The 20923-nt window shown below is 49.6% G+C and overlaps 1 protein-coding gene across 1 annotated transcript in view; it reads right to left on the reverse strand.

The window, feature by feature from the left end:
• Positions 1–16165: 16165 nt before the first annotated feature.
• LOC138562836 (olfactomedin-like) overlaps positions 16166–20923 on the reverse strand; it is a 191405-nt gene continuing 186647 nt past the window's right edge. Inside the window, exon 6 of the mRNA XM_069642809.1 lies at positions 16166–17034. Coding sequence (XP_069498910.1) covers positions 16166–17034 — 869 coding nt within the window. The remainder of the gene's footprint in view (positions 17035–20923) is intronic.

The following is a 20923-nucleotide window of genomic DNA, read 5'->3' on the forward strand; positions in this document are numbered from 1 at the left end:
GTGGGAGACATGGGTGGGGGTCTGTTGGTTGGTGCCCCTGGTGACTGGGGGGGTGGGGGTTTTGGGAGACATGGGTGGGCGCCTGGTGGAGGCTGCCCCTGGTGACTGGGGGGGTGGGGGTGGTGGGAGACATGAGTGGGGGCCTGGTGGAGGCTGCCCCTGGTGGCTGGGGGGTGGGGGTGGTGGGAGACATGAGTGGGGGCCTGGTGGAGGCTGCCCCTGCACTGCTGGGGGGTGGGGGTGGTGGGAGACATGAGTGGGGGCCTGGTGGAGGCTGCCCCTGGTGGCTGGGGGGTGGGGGTGGTGGGAGACATGGGTGGGGGACTGGTGGTTGGTGCCCCTGGTGGCTGGGGGGTGGGGTTGGTGGGAGATATGGGTGGGGGCCTGTTGGTTGGTGCCCCTGGTGACTGGGGGGGTGGGGGTGGTGGGAGACATGGGTGGGGGCCTGGTGGAGGCTGCCGATTCATGGAATAATTAGCGCGGCGAAAGTGGCCAAAAACGTGCGAATCGCAGTGGAATAGCGAAAATCGCAGTGCAAGTGCGAAAATCGCACGAAAAGCAGCGCACATCGATTCATGGAAGGCCGTGCGCGAGAAAACCATCAGATGTGCGATAAAAAAGTGCGCGGCGCACGTTGGCGCACAGGCCATCTAACTGCGTGCGCCAGTTCACAGCGAAAATCGCACAGGCCACAGCGAAAATCGCACATAGCGCGGCGCACGCAACAAAAGTATGCGGAACACGGGGCGTAACACTCGGAATGGGGAACAACTTGCCAAAATGTGGGCTTCACGGGGGAAGTACAGGGTACAATTGCGCGGAACGCCCACACGCTCGCCTACAACACGTATTCATGGAATAGAATAGGGCAAAAAAGCGCACGCTCAAACCAGCGCACAGGCACAAACACGACCGCCACAAGAAAGCAGGCGGTAGCGTCTCTGCGCCTGTAAGAAATGTGCGGCAAAAGGTGCGCCAACAAATAGCACCTATATACAGCCATGAGGAATGTCCTATACTGTGGCCCTCCAGAACAAATGACCTGCAAAGGGGTACCCACAAACACGGACACCCGCTGACAAAAAATACGTGTGCGTGTATACCGGGGTGCGCGGGAAGTCTCACACGCGAATTGGCAGGGCATGTGAATTCCAGGGGTTTGCGGGAAGTTCCACACGCGATTTGTCAGGGTACGTGGATTGCAGGGGTGCGCGGGAAGTTCCACACGTGATTTGTCAGGGTACGTGGATTGCAGGGGTGCGCGGGAAGTTCCACACGCGATTTGTCTGGGTACGTGGATTTCAGGGGTGCGCGGGAAGTTCCACACACGATTTGGCCGGGTACGTGGATTTCAGGGATGCGCGGGAAGTACCACACGCGATTTGTCAGGGTACGTGGATTGCAGGGGTGCGCGGGAAGTTCCACACGCGATTTGTCAGGGTACGTGGATTTCAGGGGTGCGCGGGAAGTTCCACACACGAATTGGCCGTGTACGTGGATTTCAGGGGTGCGCGGGAAGTTCCACACGCGATTTGGCCGGGTACGTGGATTTCAGGGGTGCGCGGGAAGTTCCACACGCGATTTGTCAGGGTACGTGGATTTCAGGGGTGCGCGGGAAGTTCCACACACGATTTGGCCGTCTACGTGGATTTCAGGTGTGCGCGGGAAGTTCCACACGCGATTTGGCCGGGTACGTGGATTTCAGGGGTGCGCGGGAAGTTCCACACGCGATTTGTCAGGGTACGTGGATTTCAGGGGTGCGCGGGAAGTTCCACACGCGATTTGGCCGTGTACGTGGATTTCAGGGGTGCGCGGGAAGTTCCACACGCGATTTGTCAGGGTACGCGGATTTCAGGGGTGCACGGGAAATTCCACACGCGATTTGGCTGGGCACGTGTATGACAGGGGTACGCGGGAAATTCTACACGCGATTTGGCTGTGTGCTCCCAGGTATTCCCTGTACACCCTCCACGGCCCCTGCAGGCAGCACACACCACAGGGGACTACCCTGCACACCTGCTCATGTCACCCAGCAACCCCACCCCCCAGCATCCAGGGGCACCCTCCACTAGGCCCCCACTCATGTCTCCCACCACCCCCACCCCCCAGCAGTGCAGGGGCACCCTCCACCAGGCCCCCACCCATGTCTCCCACCACCCCCACCCCCCAGCCACAAGGGGCAGCCTCCACCAGGCCCCCACTCATGTCTACCACCACCCCCACCCCCCAACCACCAGGGGCAGCCTCCACCAGGCCCCCACTCATGTCTCCCACCACCCCCACCCCCCAACCACCAGGGGCACCCTCCACCAGGCCCCCACCCATGTCTCCCACCACCCCCACCCCCCAGCCACCAGGGGCAGCCTCCACCAGGCCCCCACTCATGTCTAAAACCACCCCCACCCCCCAGCAGTGCAGGGGCACCCTCCACCAGGCCCCCACCCATGTCTCCCACCACCCCACCCCCCAGCAGGGCAGGGGCAGCCTCCACCAGGCCCCCACTCATGTCACCCAGCACCCCCACCCCCCAGCATCCAGGGGCACCCTCCACTAGGCCCCCACCCATGTCTCCCACCACCCCCACCCCCCAGCAGTGCAGGGGCACCCTCCACCAGGCCCCCACCCATGTCTCCCACCACCCCCACCCCCCAGCCACCAGGGGCAGCCTCCACCAGTCCCCCACTCATGTCTCCCACCACCCCCACCCCCCAGCATCCAGGGGCACCCTCCACCAGGCCCCCACTCATGTCTCCCACCACCCCCAACCCCCAGCCACCAGGGGCAGCCTCCACCAGGCCCCCACTCATGTCTCCCACCACCCCCACCCCCCCAGCCACCAGGGGCACCCTCCACCAGGCCCCCACCCATGTCTCCCACCACCCCCCCCACCCCCCAGCCACCAGGGGCAGCCTCCACCAGGCCTCCACCCATGTCTCCCACCACCCCACCCCCCCAGCAGTGCAGGGGCAGCCTCCACCAGGCCCCCACTCATGTCTACCACCACCCCCATCCCCCAGCCACCAGGGGCACCCTCCACCAGGCCCCCACTCATGTCTACCACCACCCCCACCCCCCAGCCACCAGGGGCACCCTCCACCAGGCCCCCACTCATGTCTCCCACCACCCCCCACGCCCCAGCAGTCAGGGGCAGCCTCCACCAGGCCCCCACCCATGTCTCCCACCACCCCCACCCCCCAGCCACCAGGGGCACCCTCCACCAGGCCCCCACCCATGTCTCCCACCACCCTCCCCACCCCCCAGCCACCAGGGGCAGCCTCCACCAGGCCTCCACCCATGTCTCCCACCACCCCACCCCCCCAGCAGTGCAGGGGCAGCCTCCACCAGGCCCCCACTCATGTCTACCACCACCCCCATCCCCCAGCCACCAGGGGCACCCTCCACCAGGCCCCCACTCATGTCTACCACCACCCCCACCCCCCAGCCACCAGGGGCACCCTCCACCAGGCCCCCACTCATGTCTACCACCACCCCCCACGCCCCAGCAGTCAGGGGCAGCCTCCACCAGGCCCCCACTCATGTCTCCCACCACCTCCATCCCACAGCAGTCAGGGGCACCCTCCACCAGGCCCCCCTCATGTCTCCCACCACCCCCACGCCCCAGCCACCAGGGGCACCCTCCACCAGGCCCCCACCCATGTCTCCCACCACCCCCACCCCCCAGCCACCAGGGGCAGCCTCCACCAGGCCCCCACCCATGTCTCCCACCCCCCATCCCCCAGCAGTGCAGGGGCAGCCTCCACCAGGCCCCCACTCATGTCTACCACCACCCCCACGCCCCAGCAGTCAGGGGCAGCCTCCACCAGGCCCCCACTCATGTCTCCCACCACCTCCACCCCACAGCAGTCAGGGGCACCCTCCACCAGGCCCCCCCTCATGTCTCCCACCACCCCCATCCCCCAGCCACCAGGGGCAGATTCCACCAGGCCCCAACTCATGTCTCCCACCACCCTCACCCCCCAGCAGTGCAGGGGCACCCTCCACCAGGCCCCCACTCATGTCCAACTCATGTCAGCCACCACCCCCACCCCCCAGCCACCAGGGGCACCAACCACCAGGCCCCCACCCATGTCTCCCACCACCCCCACCCCCCAGTCACCAGGGGCAGCCTCCACCAGGCCCCCACCCATGTCTCCCACCACCCCCACCCCCCCCAGTCACCAGGGGCACCAACCAACAGGCCCCCACCCATGTCTCCCACCACCCCCACCCCCAAGCCACCAGGGGCACCAACCACCAGGCCCCCACCCATGTCTCCCACCACCCCCCAGCCACCAGGGGCAGCCTCCACCAGGCCCCCACTCGTGTCTCCCACCACCCCACCCCCCAGCAGTGCAGGGGCAGCCTCCACCAGGCCCCCACTCATGTCACCCAGCACCCCCACCCCCCAGCATCCAGGGGCACCCTCCACTAGGCCCCCACTCATGTCTCCCACCACCCCCACCCCCCAGCAGTGCAGGGGCACCCTCCACCAGGCCCCCACCCATGTCTCCCACCACCCCCACCCCCCAGCCACCAGGGGCAGCCTCCACCAGGCCCCCACTCATGTCTATCACCACCCCCACCCCCCAGCCATCAGGGGCAGCCTCCACCAGGCCCCCACTCATGTCTCCCACCACCCCCACCCCCCAGCCACCAGGGGCACCCTCCACCAGGCCCCCACCCATGTCTCCCACCACCCCCACCCCCCAGCCACCAGGGGCAGCCTCCACCAGGCCCCCACTCATGTCTACCACCACCCCCACCCCCAGCAGTGCAGGGGCACCCTCCACCAGGCCCCCACCCATGTCTCCCACCACCCCCACCCCCCAGCCACCAGGGGCAGCCTCCACCAGGCCCCCACTCATGTCTACCACCACCCCCACCCCCCAGCCACCAGGGGCACCCTCCACCAGGCCCCCACTCATGTCTACCACCACAGGGTAGTCCCCTGTGGTGTGTGCTGCCTGCAGGGGCCGTGGAGGGTGTACAGGGAATACCTGGGAGCACACAGCCAAATCGCGTGTAGAATTTCCCGCGTACCCCTGTCATACACGTGCCCAGCCAAATCGCGTGTGGAACTTCCCGTGCACCCCTGAAATCCACGTACCTGGCCAAAACGCGTGTGGAACTTCCCGCGCACCCCTGAAATCCACGTACACGGCCAAATCGCGTGTGGAACTTCCCGCGCACCCCTGAAATCCACGTACCCTGACAAATCGCGTGTGGAACTTCCCGCGCACCCCTGAAATCCACGTACCCGGCCAAATCGCGTGTGGAACTTCCCGCGCACACCTGAAATCCACGTACACGGCCAAATCGCGTGTGGAACTTCCCGCGCACCCCTGAAATCCACGTACCCTGACAAATTGCGTGTGGAACTTCCCGCGCACCCCTGAAATCCACGTACCCGGCCAAATCGCGTGTGGAACTTCCCGCGCACCCCTGAAATCCACGTACACGGCCAATTCGTGTGTGGAACTTCCCGCGCACCCCTGAAATCCACGTACCCTGACAAATCGCGTGTGGTACTTCCCACGCACCCCTGAAATCCACGTACCCGGCCAAATCGCGTGTGGAACTTCCCGCGCACCCCTGAAATCCACGTACCCTGACAAATCGCGTGTGGAACTTCCCGCGCACCCCTGCAATCCACATACCCTGACAAATCACGTGTGGAACTTCCCGCGCACCCCTGCAATCCACGTACCCTGACAAATCGCGTGTGGAACTTCCCGCAAACCCCTGGAATTCACATGCCCTGCCAATTCGCGTGTGAGACTTCCCGCGCACCCCGGTATACACGCACACGTATTTTTTGTCAGCGGGTGTCCGTGTTTGTGGGTACCCCTTTGCACGTCATTTGTCCTGGAGGGCCACAGTATAGGACATTCCTCATGGCTGTATATAGGTGCTATTTGTTGGCGCACCTTTTGGCGCACATTTCTTACAGGCGCAGAGACGCTACCGCCTGCTTTCTTGTGGCGGTCGTGTTTGTGCCTGTGCGCTGGTTTGAGCGTGCGCTTTTTTGCCCTATTCTATTCCATGAATACGTTTTGTAGGCGAGCGTGTGGGCGTTCCGCGCAATTGTACCCTGTACTTCCCCCGTGACGCCCACATTTTGGCAAGTTGTTCCCCATTCCGAGTGTTACGCCCCGTGTTCCGCCTACTTTTGTTGCGTGCGCCACGCTATGTGCGATTTTCGCTGTGGCCTGTGCGATTTTCGCTGTGACCTGGTGCACGCAGTTAGATTGCCTGTGCGCCAACGTGCGCCGCACACTTTTTTATCGCACATCCGATGGTTTTCTCGCGCACGGCCTTCCATGAATCGATGTGCGCTGCTTTTCGTGCGATTTTCGCACTTGCACTGCGATTTTCGCTATTCCACTGCGATTCGCACGTTTTTGGCCACTTACGCCGCGCTAATTATTCCATGAATCGGCCTGTCATTTGGCACTTTTATCTGGTTTTCCTGTAAACTGCGTTAGTTCAGAGAGGCATAGAGAGTGTCCTGCAATTTTATTAAATTGCCCAGTAAAACTGAATTAGCACACAGAATTAAAGTTGAGGAGTTTTTTTAGCAGCAGGGATTCCGATTTGAACCTGTCAGTTGAATTGTGTCTGAACATTATGTTAGGAACTTATATTTTTAAGCAGTGGTTTGTTTAGGTCATAGATGAGGTGAATTGCTAGCATTTAGCAACACAGGCCTTAGCAACACAGCAGTGACTATTTGTGCACCTTAATAAAATAATGTAAACCAAGCAGAAATATTTTAATACATGATAAATATTTAGTGAATCATTTTTTTTAGTTTGAGATCTGTGTTGAAGAAGGATGCATCATTATCGGTGCATGGTTTTATTGTGATAGTTGAGGAACACATGCAAAACTGTTTTGAATAGATACTTTAAAATATACATCAGCTTGATTATCGTGCAAGCTTTCAGAAAAGACCAGTGTCTGATGTAAATGAATTTTCTGTTTCTGTTCGTTGTCAAAACATGTGCAAATGAAAACAAAGTATTCATGGACAGGCTGTTTTCAAAAACACTTCCCATTCACGGAAGGAAGAGCCCAAAAGCAAGGCATGAGAGAAAGGAAGTAGAAAGTTAGAATTAAATCATTGACTTACTAATTGTTTTATTTTAATGACAGCTCTCAGATGAGTCAGGCAGGACGATTGATGGAATAGAAAAATTCCTTTTGTAAACAAGAATTTCTGTAATCTTCAGTGTGAGGAAATATCCTTTACTTGTTTCAAGAACTCAGTGACTCACCAGTGGAAAAATACATCCCCAATAGAGTCTGCTTGTGCAAATTGCTCATCCATTTCCCATGAAGCCTAAGTCTAGTTTTCACACTGCAATGAGATGCAACTGTTAAGGGTGAGAGTATATCTCGCCACCCCTGTATGCTGTATTCACATGGATCTTCTCCTCTGTCTGCTTACCTTTTCTCCCTCTTCCCCCCCTCCCCCCCTGTCTTGCTCATATAGTCTAAAACCGAGGGGATTCCTGATATGATTTCTGGCTTTTGGAACAATGAGGGAGCATTTTAAATAGTGACATCACCCTTGTAACAACACAACAGACTGCTTAACCAAATGAACTAAATGGGAATGAGACGTGTTAGCTGAGAGCCTGAATATGACTTGTTCAGGGACTAAATTACTTCCTCAGATGTGGTCCTGCTGTGGTATACCGAATTCACAAAGCTTAACACTGGATCAGATATGGAGAAGCCTGGAGCATCTCTGTGATGTCCTTCAGCAAATTCTTGTGAATTGCATTTGCATGTGAGCTTCTCAAAGATACTCCAGGCATCTTCAGATATGTTTCAGATTTCAGCTTTGTGAATCAGGTAGCAGTTGCAAGTCGGAGTGACTAGTCAGCAGGCTTTTGAAGGTGAAGTGTGACGTACTGCTATCAGTTATGAAAGGCATGTATGCAAATACAATTGCAGAGAAAGAGGTTCTGGACACGGTGGGCACTTAAAATCGACACACTGCAACATTTGAATCCAACCTGGAAGGTGGAATGCAAGGAAGCGAGGGAAGGACAGAGGACCACTGTATTAAAGAGAAGCTGTATTTGTTATGTTTTTTTTTAATTCTCTTAGTGACCTCAGTTGGACCAAATCCCTTAGCTGTATCTGCATCCATGCGGGTTGCTGTTGGTACTGAGGAGGACTGCCAAACATTTTGATCCTGGACTGCCCCGGTGAGTAGCACCCAACTAGTATGTGTGATGAATTGTGTGGAGTCATCACTAAATCCTCAACGATGAGCTGTTCCCATGTGGCCAGGGGACGTCATCCGCTACCTGATGCTGATCCTGGGGGTGGTATTATGAGGGAGAATCCTATGGGAGGAGACGACTATCGGAAGATGGTGGCAACATCATTGGAAGAGATGCAATATTCTGCCCTATCTTCTGAAGAAAACCCCTATGACACCCAAACTCCTGATGGCCTACTGTAATTCTAGTAAGAATTCCATTTATACCTCCAACAGACATCATACACACCTAACATATCCTGTTTATGATGTTTTTCTAAGTACAACTCAACAGCCTTACTTTGGAATACATATGAACTTTAGGGACTCCAACTCCCATAAAGCCTCAAGTACTGAGACAATGAAGAGGAGGAAGCAGTTGATGCAGATTGAAGGAGGACCAAAGCTGAATGCGCAGACTAGTTGTTTGAATGGATTACTAAATCATGGGACATTTAAAAATGGCATCCACATCAGAAGAAGCAGAATGAGAGAGGATCGTGCTCGAGGATGTCAAGAGGACAGGCACATCCATGCCGCGGGAACGTGAGAATCACTTATCGGTGTGGCGAGAAGGGAGAAGAGATGCAGCGGGTACCTGTGGAGGACCGTCGGATTATCAGGAGCAGCATAGGAGCTCTCTGTTGTATGGCCATGCCAAGAAGCATCCGTCTTCGGCCCAGGTCATGGTGAGGAGCTGCCGGGTGAGCGCAGAGCTCACAGGAATGCTAGAGGAAGGCCCACAGTGTAGAGGAAGCCGTCACAGAGGGCAAACTACCTCACAGGACACGCCATGGGTCGGGAATGCTGCAGAGTACTGGTGAGTCTACCCAGAGCCATTCGGGAGCCAAGGGTGTACCGACCAGCGTGTAACCCAGTAACTGAATTAAGAACATTTGAACATTTCAATACTGACCAAATAAAGTGCAAGGGCAACAGTTTGAAAAGTCTGAATATGTGAAATGTCAATGTGGGGAAAGTTGGAGTAAGTGTTATCCTAAGCTAATAAATGCAGATAACATAAAGAAAATGACAACACTTGAACGAGTCCCTCTATGCAAAATGTCAATTTGGGGAAAGTTGGAACAAGCCTTATCTTAAGTAAACAAGTGAGAATACAGCAAAGAAATACAAATGTGATATGTTTTTAAGGACACCGAAAGTTATGAGTGTGCCAGGCAGTTGACATTTAAAATGGGGAAAAAGACCTGGAAGAGTAGTAACCCAGGGGATGTACAAGACCACAGAAAATTATTCCTGGCAGGGGAGTATATAAGGCAATTCAGCAAGCGAATAGAAAGTTATAGGCCAGTGTGGGGACAAGATGCCTGTCAGGGTAGTATACCAAGGGATCTGACTGACCCATTAAAGGATACCTTGCAAGAGAGTACACCAGGTGATCCACCAAAACTGTCAAAAGGACGCTTGTTGTAAAGAGATACTTTTGCCATCCTAATTGATCGTTGAGAAACTGTTGTTTGAGAAATACATTTTCATTGTTCTACCTAAACATCCAGGGGATGGGAAGAACCCTCTGGAACCAAGGAATTCGCCTTGGAAAATACTTTTTTTGGTTGGATTTATTTATTTGCTTTTGATCATGAACACTATTTTCCAATTATAGGTCAGAGACATTTTCTTGCACCTTTAGTTGTTCATTGTAGTGTAAGGGCCATGTTAGAATGTTTTGGACACACGGACAGTTTATAAGTTTAAAGACTTGACACAGACTAATCTTCAGTTTTAGTTACTTACGTAGTTAAACCCTCTTCAGGATAGGGATAGAGAGGCATTTATCTAACCCATTTCTGTTTAATCAACATGTCTGATATTGAAAACACAACAACATTGTGTCCGCCTCTCATTTCTGAGCCCTCACATATGCAAATGGATATTTCTCTTCTGTGAAGGTACAGTAAGATAACAAGTGATTGTGGACTCTCCTGTGTCTAATACATCCCATATAACAGGTTATTTTAGCCATGTTCTTTCTCAATAGGGGCCTTTCACACCTTTGTAAACTTTCTAAAACTTTGGGAGTTACTAAGTGTAATCGAGAGGTGGACCCCTTACTCACTGTGCCTTAGAGCATCTCATCTCAGTTCACCTCACTGAAGCATCCCAACAAGACCGAAACACATGTCTGGGGTCGCTGATAGTACTCTTGTTGAGAGCAGAATTGCCTAGCATTTCAGTGCTGGACTACTTTTGTGGTTGGGACCAGACTGATAATGCATATGGATATTTCTCTTCTGTGAACGGTACTGTGAACTAAAACCTGGTTCTAGACCATCCTGAGTGGGATACATCCCATGGAATAGGTCTCAATAATAGGGCTTCTAAACTTTTGTAAATCCCTTACCTTTATGTTGTTGTGATAAAGAACCTTTAACCTTAGATCCTGGATTTGAGTTGTGTGTTGATTCCGTGGGTCTGACATATGGTGTCAGAAATGATTAGACTCGAAGAGCCCTACTCCCCCCCCCCACCTCCACTAAGCCTTGTCAAGTTACCCATATAACCACCTCTTGGTCTGCTAGCTTAGACATGTACAGTACTGCAGAACTGGTAGTCCCTACCAGGTGTAGCGCTCTGGTCTTAACTAACCTGTAAATGCAACTTCCAAGGTGGGACCTATGGTGGTATTCGTCTGAAATCTGGGTTGGCAGCAAACCATGGGTTGGGCGTAGGAGTCAGGGTAATGGATAAGAACCAGAGAAGAGTTGGAAAAGTGTTGCTCATTAATTATTGCTTGGATACCTAAGTGGGAGAAACTGAGCCCCCACTCACTGAAATATGAAACAAACCGAAAGCATAGCCCCTTCTAAACTGCCATCAAAAAGAAAACCTTATCAGCAACAAAGAGGTCGGACGACCTTGACCATTCTTGGGAAAGTGTTTTTCGCCACATTAGGAGTGAGTCCCGCTAAGTCCTTCTTTTCTTTTTCTATTCGTTTATCCTCATTCTCAAATGCACCTGTCCAAGTGACATAACCTTTCTCGAGGAATCCAGACTCAGTAGTTTTAGAGCAACTTGCTGCTTTCATGCTAAACAGTCTGCATGTGCAGGCGGCTTGAGTGCAGGCTCGTTGGCCGCATGGGGAGGAGGTGGTGTGAAGCGCCGTAATTGGCCACCTGGGCAGGGGGTCTGGGTGCCGGCTGATGGGCTGCATTGGAGAGGTTTGGGGTGCAGGCAGTTGACTTCCCTGGTGTGGGGGGTGCTAAAAATGGCCAGGCATTCTTTGTGGCTGGGTGTGTCACTGGGATGCAGAGCCGTCTCCTTTCATGTTGTTGCAAAAGTTTAACTGTGCTAGGGGGTGATTTAATGTCCTCTCCCCACCCTGTACTTGATGATTTATTTCTGTTTGTGTCTTCCTGTGGGTGTGGCCAGGGATTAATTGGCTGTTTAGTCCCTCCTGTGCAGTTATTCCACTTTTACTCCTGTGATTAGTACCTAGTCTGAGCAGGTGGTCATTTTGGATTTTAAAGTGAATTCTAAAACACGTTTCCACTTTCAGAAGTATTCCTATATAGATTTTTTAGGCAGATATTGTCGGAGTTATTACGAGGCAGTGAATGTGCATGTTATTTTTGTGTGGATTACCTTACTTCACATTACGGTATTCACATATGTGTTTTCAGGTGTTGGACTGAGGCATTATGCCCGTTCCAAGCATCATTTGGTGGAGCGTGAAAGTGAGGCCTATAACCGTTATGCCTTACTTGTAAACCTCACTTTTATGCACCGCTTCCCCAGGAAAATGACCCACCCAGGTCTTTGATAATGAAGGAAGGGCCTGTTAGGTTACTAAAATTCTCCCTTGGTATTGTTAAATTAATGGCTTTCCTAATTCCCGGGACCGCCTTTGGAGTTGGCAGCCTATCACTGGTTGCCGAGAAGAGCTACCAGCCTTGACAGCACTGGTTGGAATTGTAAAGTAACTCTCTTCCATCTTTGGCCTAGGTTGGCACACTGTCATACAGCAGTACACAGTAAAATGTAATAGCCCCTAGAAGTGGGACACCTGGTTAGAGGGAGGGATGCCAAAATGGGGATACAACAGTACACAGTAAAATGTTATAACACCTAGATTTGGGTCACCTGGATAGAGGGAGAGACGCCATGGTGTGCAAAAATAAGGTATCAAAACAGACAAAATTGCTTTTACGCACTTGATATAAACTGCATAATACAAATCAGTGTAAGTGTCTGCCCACAATTTATGTTTGTGGTAGGCATTTATAATGGATTCCAATGGAATCTGCCTACTTTTATCAGCTGGAGAAAATAGGTGGATGCCTTTGAAATCTGTTGCCGATTTCCCAAATGGGTTAAGAAATGGGCAGACAAGAACAATCTTCCCTGCTTCTAAACTCTGACTGGCAACCCAGATCGGTAAAACTGTTAAAGGAAGTGGTGGTTATCCTCAACACCACATTTCCCACTACCTTTTACTAGACAATTGCTCCCTACAGCTTTTACAATAGCTTACCCATCTTTGTACATGGCCAGGCTCTGTTCAACTTTCTGGAATGTCACGTAAGTCTCTTATTGAATTAGTAAGGGCATGTTTGCCTCAGGGATGGATACACTTGCAACCCCATTCCTATATTTAAATTCTCTATCCCTCATTCAGCTTTTTAAAGCCTATTTCTACAAGAAACAGAAATCAAATGACCCCCAAATCCTTTACCCATTATCCTATTGTAAAACATTTTACTTCAATAACCACATGAAGCTTCAGAAATTCCTTTACAGTCACCAAGATACCCTAATCCAGATTCTGAGGCCGTGACGTTTCCCCACATCTGCAAACTTCCCACTTTAGCTTAAACAATGACCTTCATTAACTATCAAAGCTGTTTCCTTAAAAGAGTTTGCCCAACCTATTGGTTCATGTTCGGATGTGGCCACCGTTGGTAACACCCCAACCTACCCTGAGTGTCTTACTTTGGCCATAGAAATTGCACATCCTCATTATACTAAGCAACACTATGCTTAGCCCTGAAACCACATTTGTATGTTATATCACGCCTTCTTAACCACTAGTTTATAAAGCTCTACCTCTGCACCCTAGCAACTCGAGTGGGTATGGAAAGCAATCAGGATGCTGGCAAGCAAGCATACATTCCCTCCTCTCAGTCACTTCTGACTCCCAGGCTCAATATTGCTTGCCCCGATTATCAATTGGGGTCTCATCATCGGTCTACTTTGCACAGTGAATGACCGAGCCAGCACACAGGGGCCTCCTCCTTCTGTGCTAGGCCTCAGAGAAGACGCAGCAGCATGGCACAGATTCTGATGTGGTGACAAATGCATAGACTTCTTTTTGGGTTTTGGCGTATTTTTGTGGCACTTGCGCTACAAAATTGCCAACACTATTTTTATAGTAGAGAGAGAGAGGGAATGGGGGTTCTGAACTGAGAATATCTGGTAGGTATAGCAACCAGCAATGCCACTGCATACAATTTCCAAATCACTAACATTTCTTTTTCCAAACTCCTCCACCATGCTACCCAATATTTGCTCCAATCAACAGATTTGTAAAAAGCAGGTCGGGTGCCGGACTTTCCATTTCCCAGAAATGCAGTGATTTAATTTTGGGCTATTCTGGGCGGTTCACAGATAATTGGGGTCCTCTTCTATTCTCTTCTATTCTCCCTCTACACTTCCCCCCATTGTTTCTATCATTACTTCCTTAGGCTTTTCTTACCTCTTCTATGCCGATGAGTCACAGATCTTTCTTTCCTTTTCGTCCTTCTCGGACTACATTCACCCCTTCCTCTCAGCCTGTCTGCTAGCTATCCAATCTTGGAAAGTCTTTTCACTATTTACACGTAATTCATCAAAAATTGAAGTGCTTTTCTTTCATGATCTCACCATTCCTCCTCCTCTTTCTCCGTCTTCTATCTCTTTTCCCCTTTCTTTACTCCCTACCTCAACTCAAAATAATTTTTGACTCCTCCCTTTCATTCTCATCTCATTTATCTTGTCTTCCTGCTCCTGCCGATTTCATCTTTTCCATATCCGTAAAGCCTGCCGGTTCTAAACTTGTCATGGTTCCAAAATACTAATTTTGTTCTTAGTCTTTTCCCATTTATTTGTTTGTTCTTACTTACTACTAGGTCTTCCTGCCTGCTGTCTAGGTCCACTCCGGTCTATTTATCATTCTTAAATCCACATTCTTTGCAATCTTTCTCTTTATGATTCTGTTTCCTCTGCTTTGCATTGTTGCTCCCCTCTATCTTTCTTCCTAAGTCTCCTTTTATTCTCCTTCTCATTCACTTCGCGCTCAGTCTCTTTCTTCTGGTTGTCCCTCATCCTCCCCTCTCTGTGCCTCATCTTGTTTCTGCCCTTTCTCCCTTCACACCCCTAGGCACTGGCATGCCCTCCCTCTTTCTAAATGATCTCTGACTTCATTTGCTTTTTTCAAAACTTGATCAAAAGAGCATTTACTCGCTAACTAATTTTGCTGTCATATCCTATTGTTGTAATGTTTTAACCTCTGTGAAGCGCTTAGGTGCTAAGCGCTGTATGAATAAAAACAAATATAAATGCAAATACCCCACCCTCCACCAATCTCTCTACCCCACCCACCCACCATACCCCCACTCTTGCTACCCCCAGCCACCCACCCTTCCCCTACTCTCCCTACCCAAACCCTCTCTACATCCACCACCTTATCCCCACTCTCTCTACTGACACACCCCAACCTACCCCCACTCTTTCTACCCACACATACCCTACCCCCACCCTCTCTACCCCCAGCCACCCACCCTACCCCCACTTTCTTTACCCCCACCAACCCATGCACCCCACCTCAACTCTCTCTACACCCACCCAACCCCCATTCTCTAGACCCACCCTCCCACCACCACTTTCTACCCCTCTCATCCTTCCTCTCACTCTCTCACTTTATTTCTTACCCTCTCACTGTCAACCTTTCTCACTCACATTTCTTCCTGCTTATCATCAATGGCACCCTCCCCAATCTTTTCCTCCCTTGCTATATTCTCCTAATTCTCATGCACACCCGTGCCCCTTATCATATCCTCCTTTCAAACTTTGCACTCTCCTCCTTGCACCATGTTGCCTATAAATGCCAAAAAAACAGCAGTAAACTCCAAAACTATTGGCTTTGCCAATTTTTGTTATAATGTGTACTGATGAGGCAGCATGCCAAGTGCGGTTCTTGTATTGTGGGGCACTGGTAAACAGGGTGCCTAAGAAAACACAAACATAACAAAAAGATATGTTGCATAAAAGGAAAGTAATGTTAATGAATACATGGGAGAGAGGTTGGTATTAGGTTTAGTGGTTTGGGAAGTCGGGATGCTGCATTGTGGGCTTGGGCCATTGCACCATGGACCCGAAAATTGTACTTGCCCCACAGGCCAAATGTTGCCAGTCCTCCTCTGGGCCTACTCTGCAAATAACAATGGAAGTGACAATTTTCAAATCAAATATGAAATGCAAAGAGACACTTTTCAAGTGAAATATAAAATGTAAGTGAATTTTTATTATTACCATACATGCAACATCTCATAAAAGCCGTGCAGATTACTGGACAACTGTGTAACCAAATTGACCTGCATCATTACATTTGTTAAAGTGGATTCCAGCATTGAAGGAAAACCATTCTTAAAGGATTAAATCGCACACATTGACATTTTCAAATAAAAGCTTCTTAAGGCTCCCGTCCACAGAACGAGCTTGACTTGCTGGGGCAGTGATCCAGTGAGGCACATCATGGATTTGGAACAGGCAATGAATAGAGTCCCAGCTGACAGCTCAAGAGAAATACCCAAGATTATAGACTGTTTAGCAAACAGATTCAGGATTCATATAATCCTGACATGTCCTGCAACATGCCACCAAATCCACACCTCCTAGATGCCGTGCGAAGTAATTTCAGCATTTTTAAGGGTGGGAAAATATTTTGGCTTCTTAATTTGTGGAACAACTTTTTTGAAGGTAACATCATAAGTGACCTCGTAGGCATCATTGAACATATAGAGCTTGTGGTCGTTTGGATTGTAGCTCAAGCTCTGAACTGTTCCCATCATCTTGTCTATGACAATGTTCATCCTGCTTTCTTGACTGGTCTTGGTGTCATACGTGTAGAATATCTCCTCCTTCAATGAGTTTAATGTCCGTGTTGCATAAAGTACCCCACAGATCATGAAGGCGTTGGACACCCCACGCTTATACAGGTTGGTGGTCCAGCTCTTCTCTATGGTCAGGGAGCTGGCATTCAATTTACTAATCACAATGTCTCCAACACTCTCTTCTGTGGCATAGATAACCCAAAGCCCAGCTTCATCACCAGAAAAGTCTATATCCTGGTAGCTTACCCCAGAGTACGAGAAGCGGTTGTTGAACGCTGCGTTGGGGAAGGTCTTGCATTCATTTATATTGCTTTGAACATCATATTTGCAGATGTCCCCTTTGTTAAAGCTGTTGTAATACAAAGTCTTATTATACAGAATCATCCCTCCTCCCTGGCCTGGGTATGAAGAATGGTACTTGTCTGTAGGATTTCTAGACAATAGAAGGTCATCTAAGGTTGGATAGATACGGACAAATTGTGCAGTGCGGCCATCGGTTACAAGCGGAGCTATCCAATAAAGGTCACTATTTTTGGTGTTCAGGAGGGAGTCCTTTCCCCAGCCGCCATATCTGTAGCTGTAGCCTTTATAGTTGAGCTGCACCACGTAGGGTCTCCCCACACTCGCAAGCCCACCATGGTCACAGGTACCTGATGAAGATAAAAAAGAGACCATGAAACATGCTCCTCAGTGAACTGTCATGGCTGTTGTTTGATTCAGACCCATTCTTTTCCCCTGTGAGTATGTCATCAAACACATGAATCAAGCAACTATAAATGATATCGTCACACAGGGGGAACACCAGCTCCAATTTGGGCATCAAAACTATAGAGCCTTCACATCCATTCTTGCCATCTGCATGGTAGGCTAATGACAATATCCAACAAACTGTCCATCTAGCACAGATTGGCCCTCATTACGACCTCGGCGGTGGCCATGCCGCTATTGGCGGCATTGCTGCTGCCGAAATCGCGTCCGGGTCTGGGTCCACAGAATGAGGAATTACCGGGCCATTCCGAGTTCGGAAGGCCTGGTAATTCCTCCCTCCAAGGACCCGGACCCGGTCCTTCCCCATTCCCATTTCAGCCCCAATAGGGATGAATGGGAATGGGAGAGGGAGCAAACAACGGGCCATTATGAGTTGGCCCGTTGTTTGCTCCCTCTTCCCCTTGCGGGACCCGGTAAGCATGCCTGGTTTGACCAGGCGTTACTTCCTGGGTCCCGCGAGGGGACCTCGTAATGAGGCAGTACGGGGTAAACGGCGCCGGCACCTTTTACGGCGCCATTAACCCTCTACCGCTAGGGTCGTAATGCGGCCCACTGTCATGCTGTCAAAGCGGCCAGGTTTCTCTGTTCCATTTGGAATCTTTCAGTCTGTCCAGGTTTTTTTTGTTGCACTGCATGCCGGGACTTGAAGGCCCACCCTTGCAATGGGAAAAACAAAACTGCAATTTCCAGAATGAAATTGGAAGCAAAAATCAGTACTGCCAGAGGTGGCATGCATGGAACTGGGAAACTTGGCAGGGAGGTACAATTATGCTTTTCATGAGCTAAAACACGCTTCCGTGAAACCCATCAAATTCTTAAATTGCAATATTTAGCTCGAGCTTGTCACCTTTAACGCAAGGCAAGCGTTAGTATGTCTTCGTGGGACAGTATGCACTAGAGAACAGCAGAGTAGAACAATTTTACAAATCCAAACTTGGGAGTTGCACACTTCAAGAAAGAACAGAAACAGAGCAACACGTGTAATGATAACGTGAAACGTGATATGCAAAAAGGAGAGTGACGCAGGAGCATGTTCCAGAAATATGTGTCAGTTACTTTGATAAATGGGTGAGGGTGCCCTGTGTAGGCTTGAAAGTAGAATGGGTAGACAGCAGTATGTGCTGGAAGTAAATAAACGGTTTGCATTTATTTAGAAACAACTGAAAACTCTACAAGAGCTGTCACAGTCCATTCAACAGCTTTTATGTTTTTAACATTCATCTACATGACAACACGCCTATGTTATGTTATATTATAGTGAACTTTTAAAGCACACTATTACTACTGAAGTAGCAGGATGGCGCGAGGAGAAGTAATTTAAGGGAACCTCACTGTATTTGGCCATTCAAAATCTTTACTAATTTGATTGAATATGTGCGTTTTCATATGCTATTTCGAAATGTATAATTGTCCAGAGTGGTTCTCAACCAGATTAGTATTTTATTCCAGAGTGTTTCTGTCCTACATGCAACGGTGCAACCTCCTAGCTTTGATTTGGTGGTACGAAATTGTAGGCAGTCCCACCTTCTGCCCACTGATTCTATGCATGATATAAATCTACCCAGAGAATTGAGGGCAAGCAGGGAGTATGAACATTTCCACCAATTGGGGGGGCAGGGTATGGTGAGGGTTTAGGAATGTTCTGCATGCAATGAATGGCCAACATTTCCCTCACTCCAGAGAATGAGGCAGCCAGAATTCTTCCGTTACCTGATTGGCTGAGAAGCCTACTATTCCGGTCTGTGAAAGCTCATCCTGGTTCCCATCTGCCCATGGTAAAAAAGAGAAGGGAATTCCAAGAATTGTGCTCCATGGATGGTGATAATTTTGGAAGCAGAATCAGTCAATTCCGTTTCAGCCCCTAAATGTTCAAATGTCCTGCGGTAATATTGGGACCATATAAATGCCATAACAGAGAACTTTGCAGAGGTTTACAATAGAGTTCCTACGTTACAGTAAGAGTTGCATGTGTCGTACCTTGCATAAAGTGTCATCACATGTGCATGCTGTAGCACGTTACTGGGATTATTTTCAGAACACAAATCTCTGCTTACTAGACTGTGTCGGGATCGTGAAACAAAACCATTTCCCCCCCTGCCCCCCGCTTACATTTTAGATGAATAAAATAGCATTTCTGTAAAGTCATTTATTGGCCCTGGTTGATAAACAGGGAACTGAAAGCAAATCTCCAATGAAAAGTTTTAACGTGGGGAAAACACAGGTATAAACTAGAGAGTATCGGGATCTACCTGCCTGTTAGGGATATTGCTCTCCCTCTGGTTCGCTGTCTAATTTCACAAGGGTTATAGCACCCAGTTTGCTACTTGACAGTCTCAGGGATATAGCACCCAGCATGCTTTTTGACACTAACAACAGTTTCAGGGCTATAGCACCCAGTTCGCAGTTGATCTCTCCAAGGTATCTAGTACACAGCTCACTTCCTTATAAATTCTCAGGGTATAGTGCCCAGCACAGCTCCTTAAACTCCCCAAAGCATATAGTGCTAGATTAACTTCCTAAAGGCACCCAGGAATATATTGCTCATCTTACTATGCATGACATTCTCGGGTGTATGGGCAGAGCTCATCATGCTCCTAGGGATATAGTGATCTTCTGGTTCTCACAGTCCACACCAGATATTCTCACCCTCTGGTTGGTACAACCTCCTGCATCAGTTTCAATTCTTCAGCTCTCTTGGGAACCTCTAGCCCCTCATATTCTTCCAGATCTGTAGGATCTCCAGGCTCCTTCTCTGTCTCTGACTCTTTCCAGGTGTTCTTCTTCTTAAAGTCCTTTTGGCATTATAGGCCATGTAGCCTTCTTGGTTTTTCTTGGAGTCTCAGTGAGCAGATCATTCCATACATGTTGCATATTTTGGTCAAATCTTCTTTTGCTGGGATTATGTTGTGATGACGTCTATATATAGGATATATTTACATTTCTAGTGATTGGTTCTTTTATGGAGGAGTATCCCTGATCTAATATACCGTCACCACAACGATCCCACCTCACAATGTTGGGCAACAAAAAGGCTGATTTTAATCTGAATATCTCATTTAATGTAAAATAACACACCAAGGAATTAAAGATACCATTTCAAGGAAGTCCCCCACAATATTTAAATGAATACAGGCAGCTATTGTACAGAAAGCAAAACACAACCTGCCTCCCTGCTATTGGCTTGCTAATGCTTTCATTCCATTTCAGACAAACATCCACACCTAGAACAACAAATATGAATGACTAGTCTAGACAATAGATTATATAGACACACAAATTGACATTGATTATTTGAATCAAAAAGGCAATGCCATTAACATTATAACATTTGGAAGAAAACAAGCCACTTATTTTTCTCTGAAACCATTCACAAGTGTTGGCATCAGAGACAAATATTGACTTAACACATGGCTCTCTTCTTCCAGGACAGATTTAAATCTTAAATGTTGGACACTATTGGTGATTTGCTATTGGTTCCTCATTTGGGAATAGATACAAGCATGTTTTGTGGGGTTGACTTGGTTACAATTATTTGAAAGGCTTGTGTTCAGAAATTCAGTTTATTTTTGGAAGGCTGGTGCAGTAGTGACTTACTCTCTGACTATTCGCAAGGAATCAGGTTCCCCTCTCAAAACCCCTGCTCAAAGTGATAATTACGGAATAGATTTCAATCACTTCATTGACTATGGTGGATACAAATTACAAAGTCTTGTCATTCCACATTTCAATTCAGAATTTTGCTGGGCTCCAGAGATCCATATTGCTGGAGAA

This window comes from Ambystoma mexicanum, unplaced genomic scaffold (assembly GCF_040938575.1).
Source record: "Ambystoma mexicanum isolate Mex_15411 unplaced genomic scaffold, UKY_AmexF1_1 Mex_scaf73, whole genome shotgun sequence".
In the NCBI taxonomy this organism is placed as follows: Eukaryota; Metazoa; Chordata; class Amphibia; order Caudata; family Ambystomatidae; genus Ambystoma; species Ambystoma mexicanum.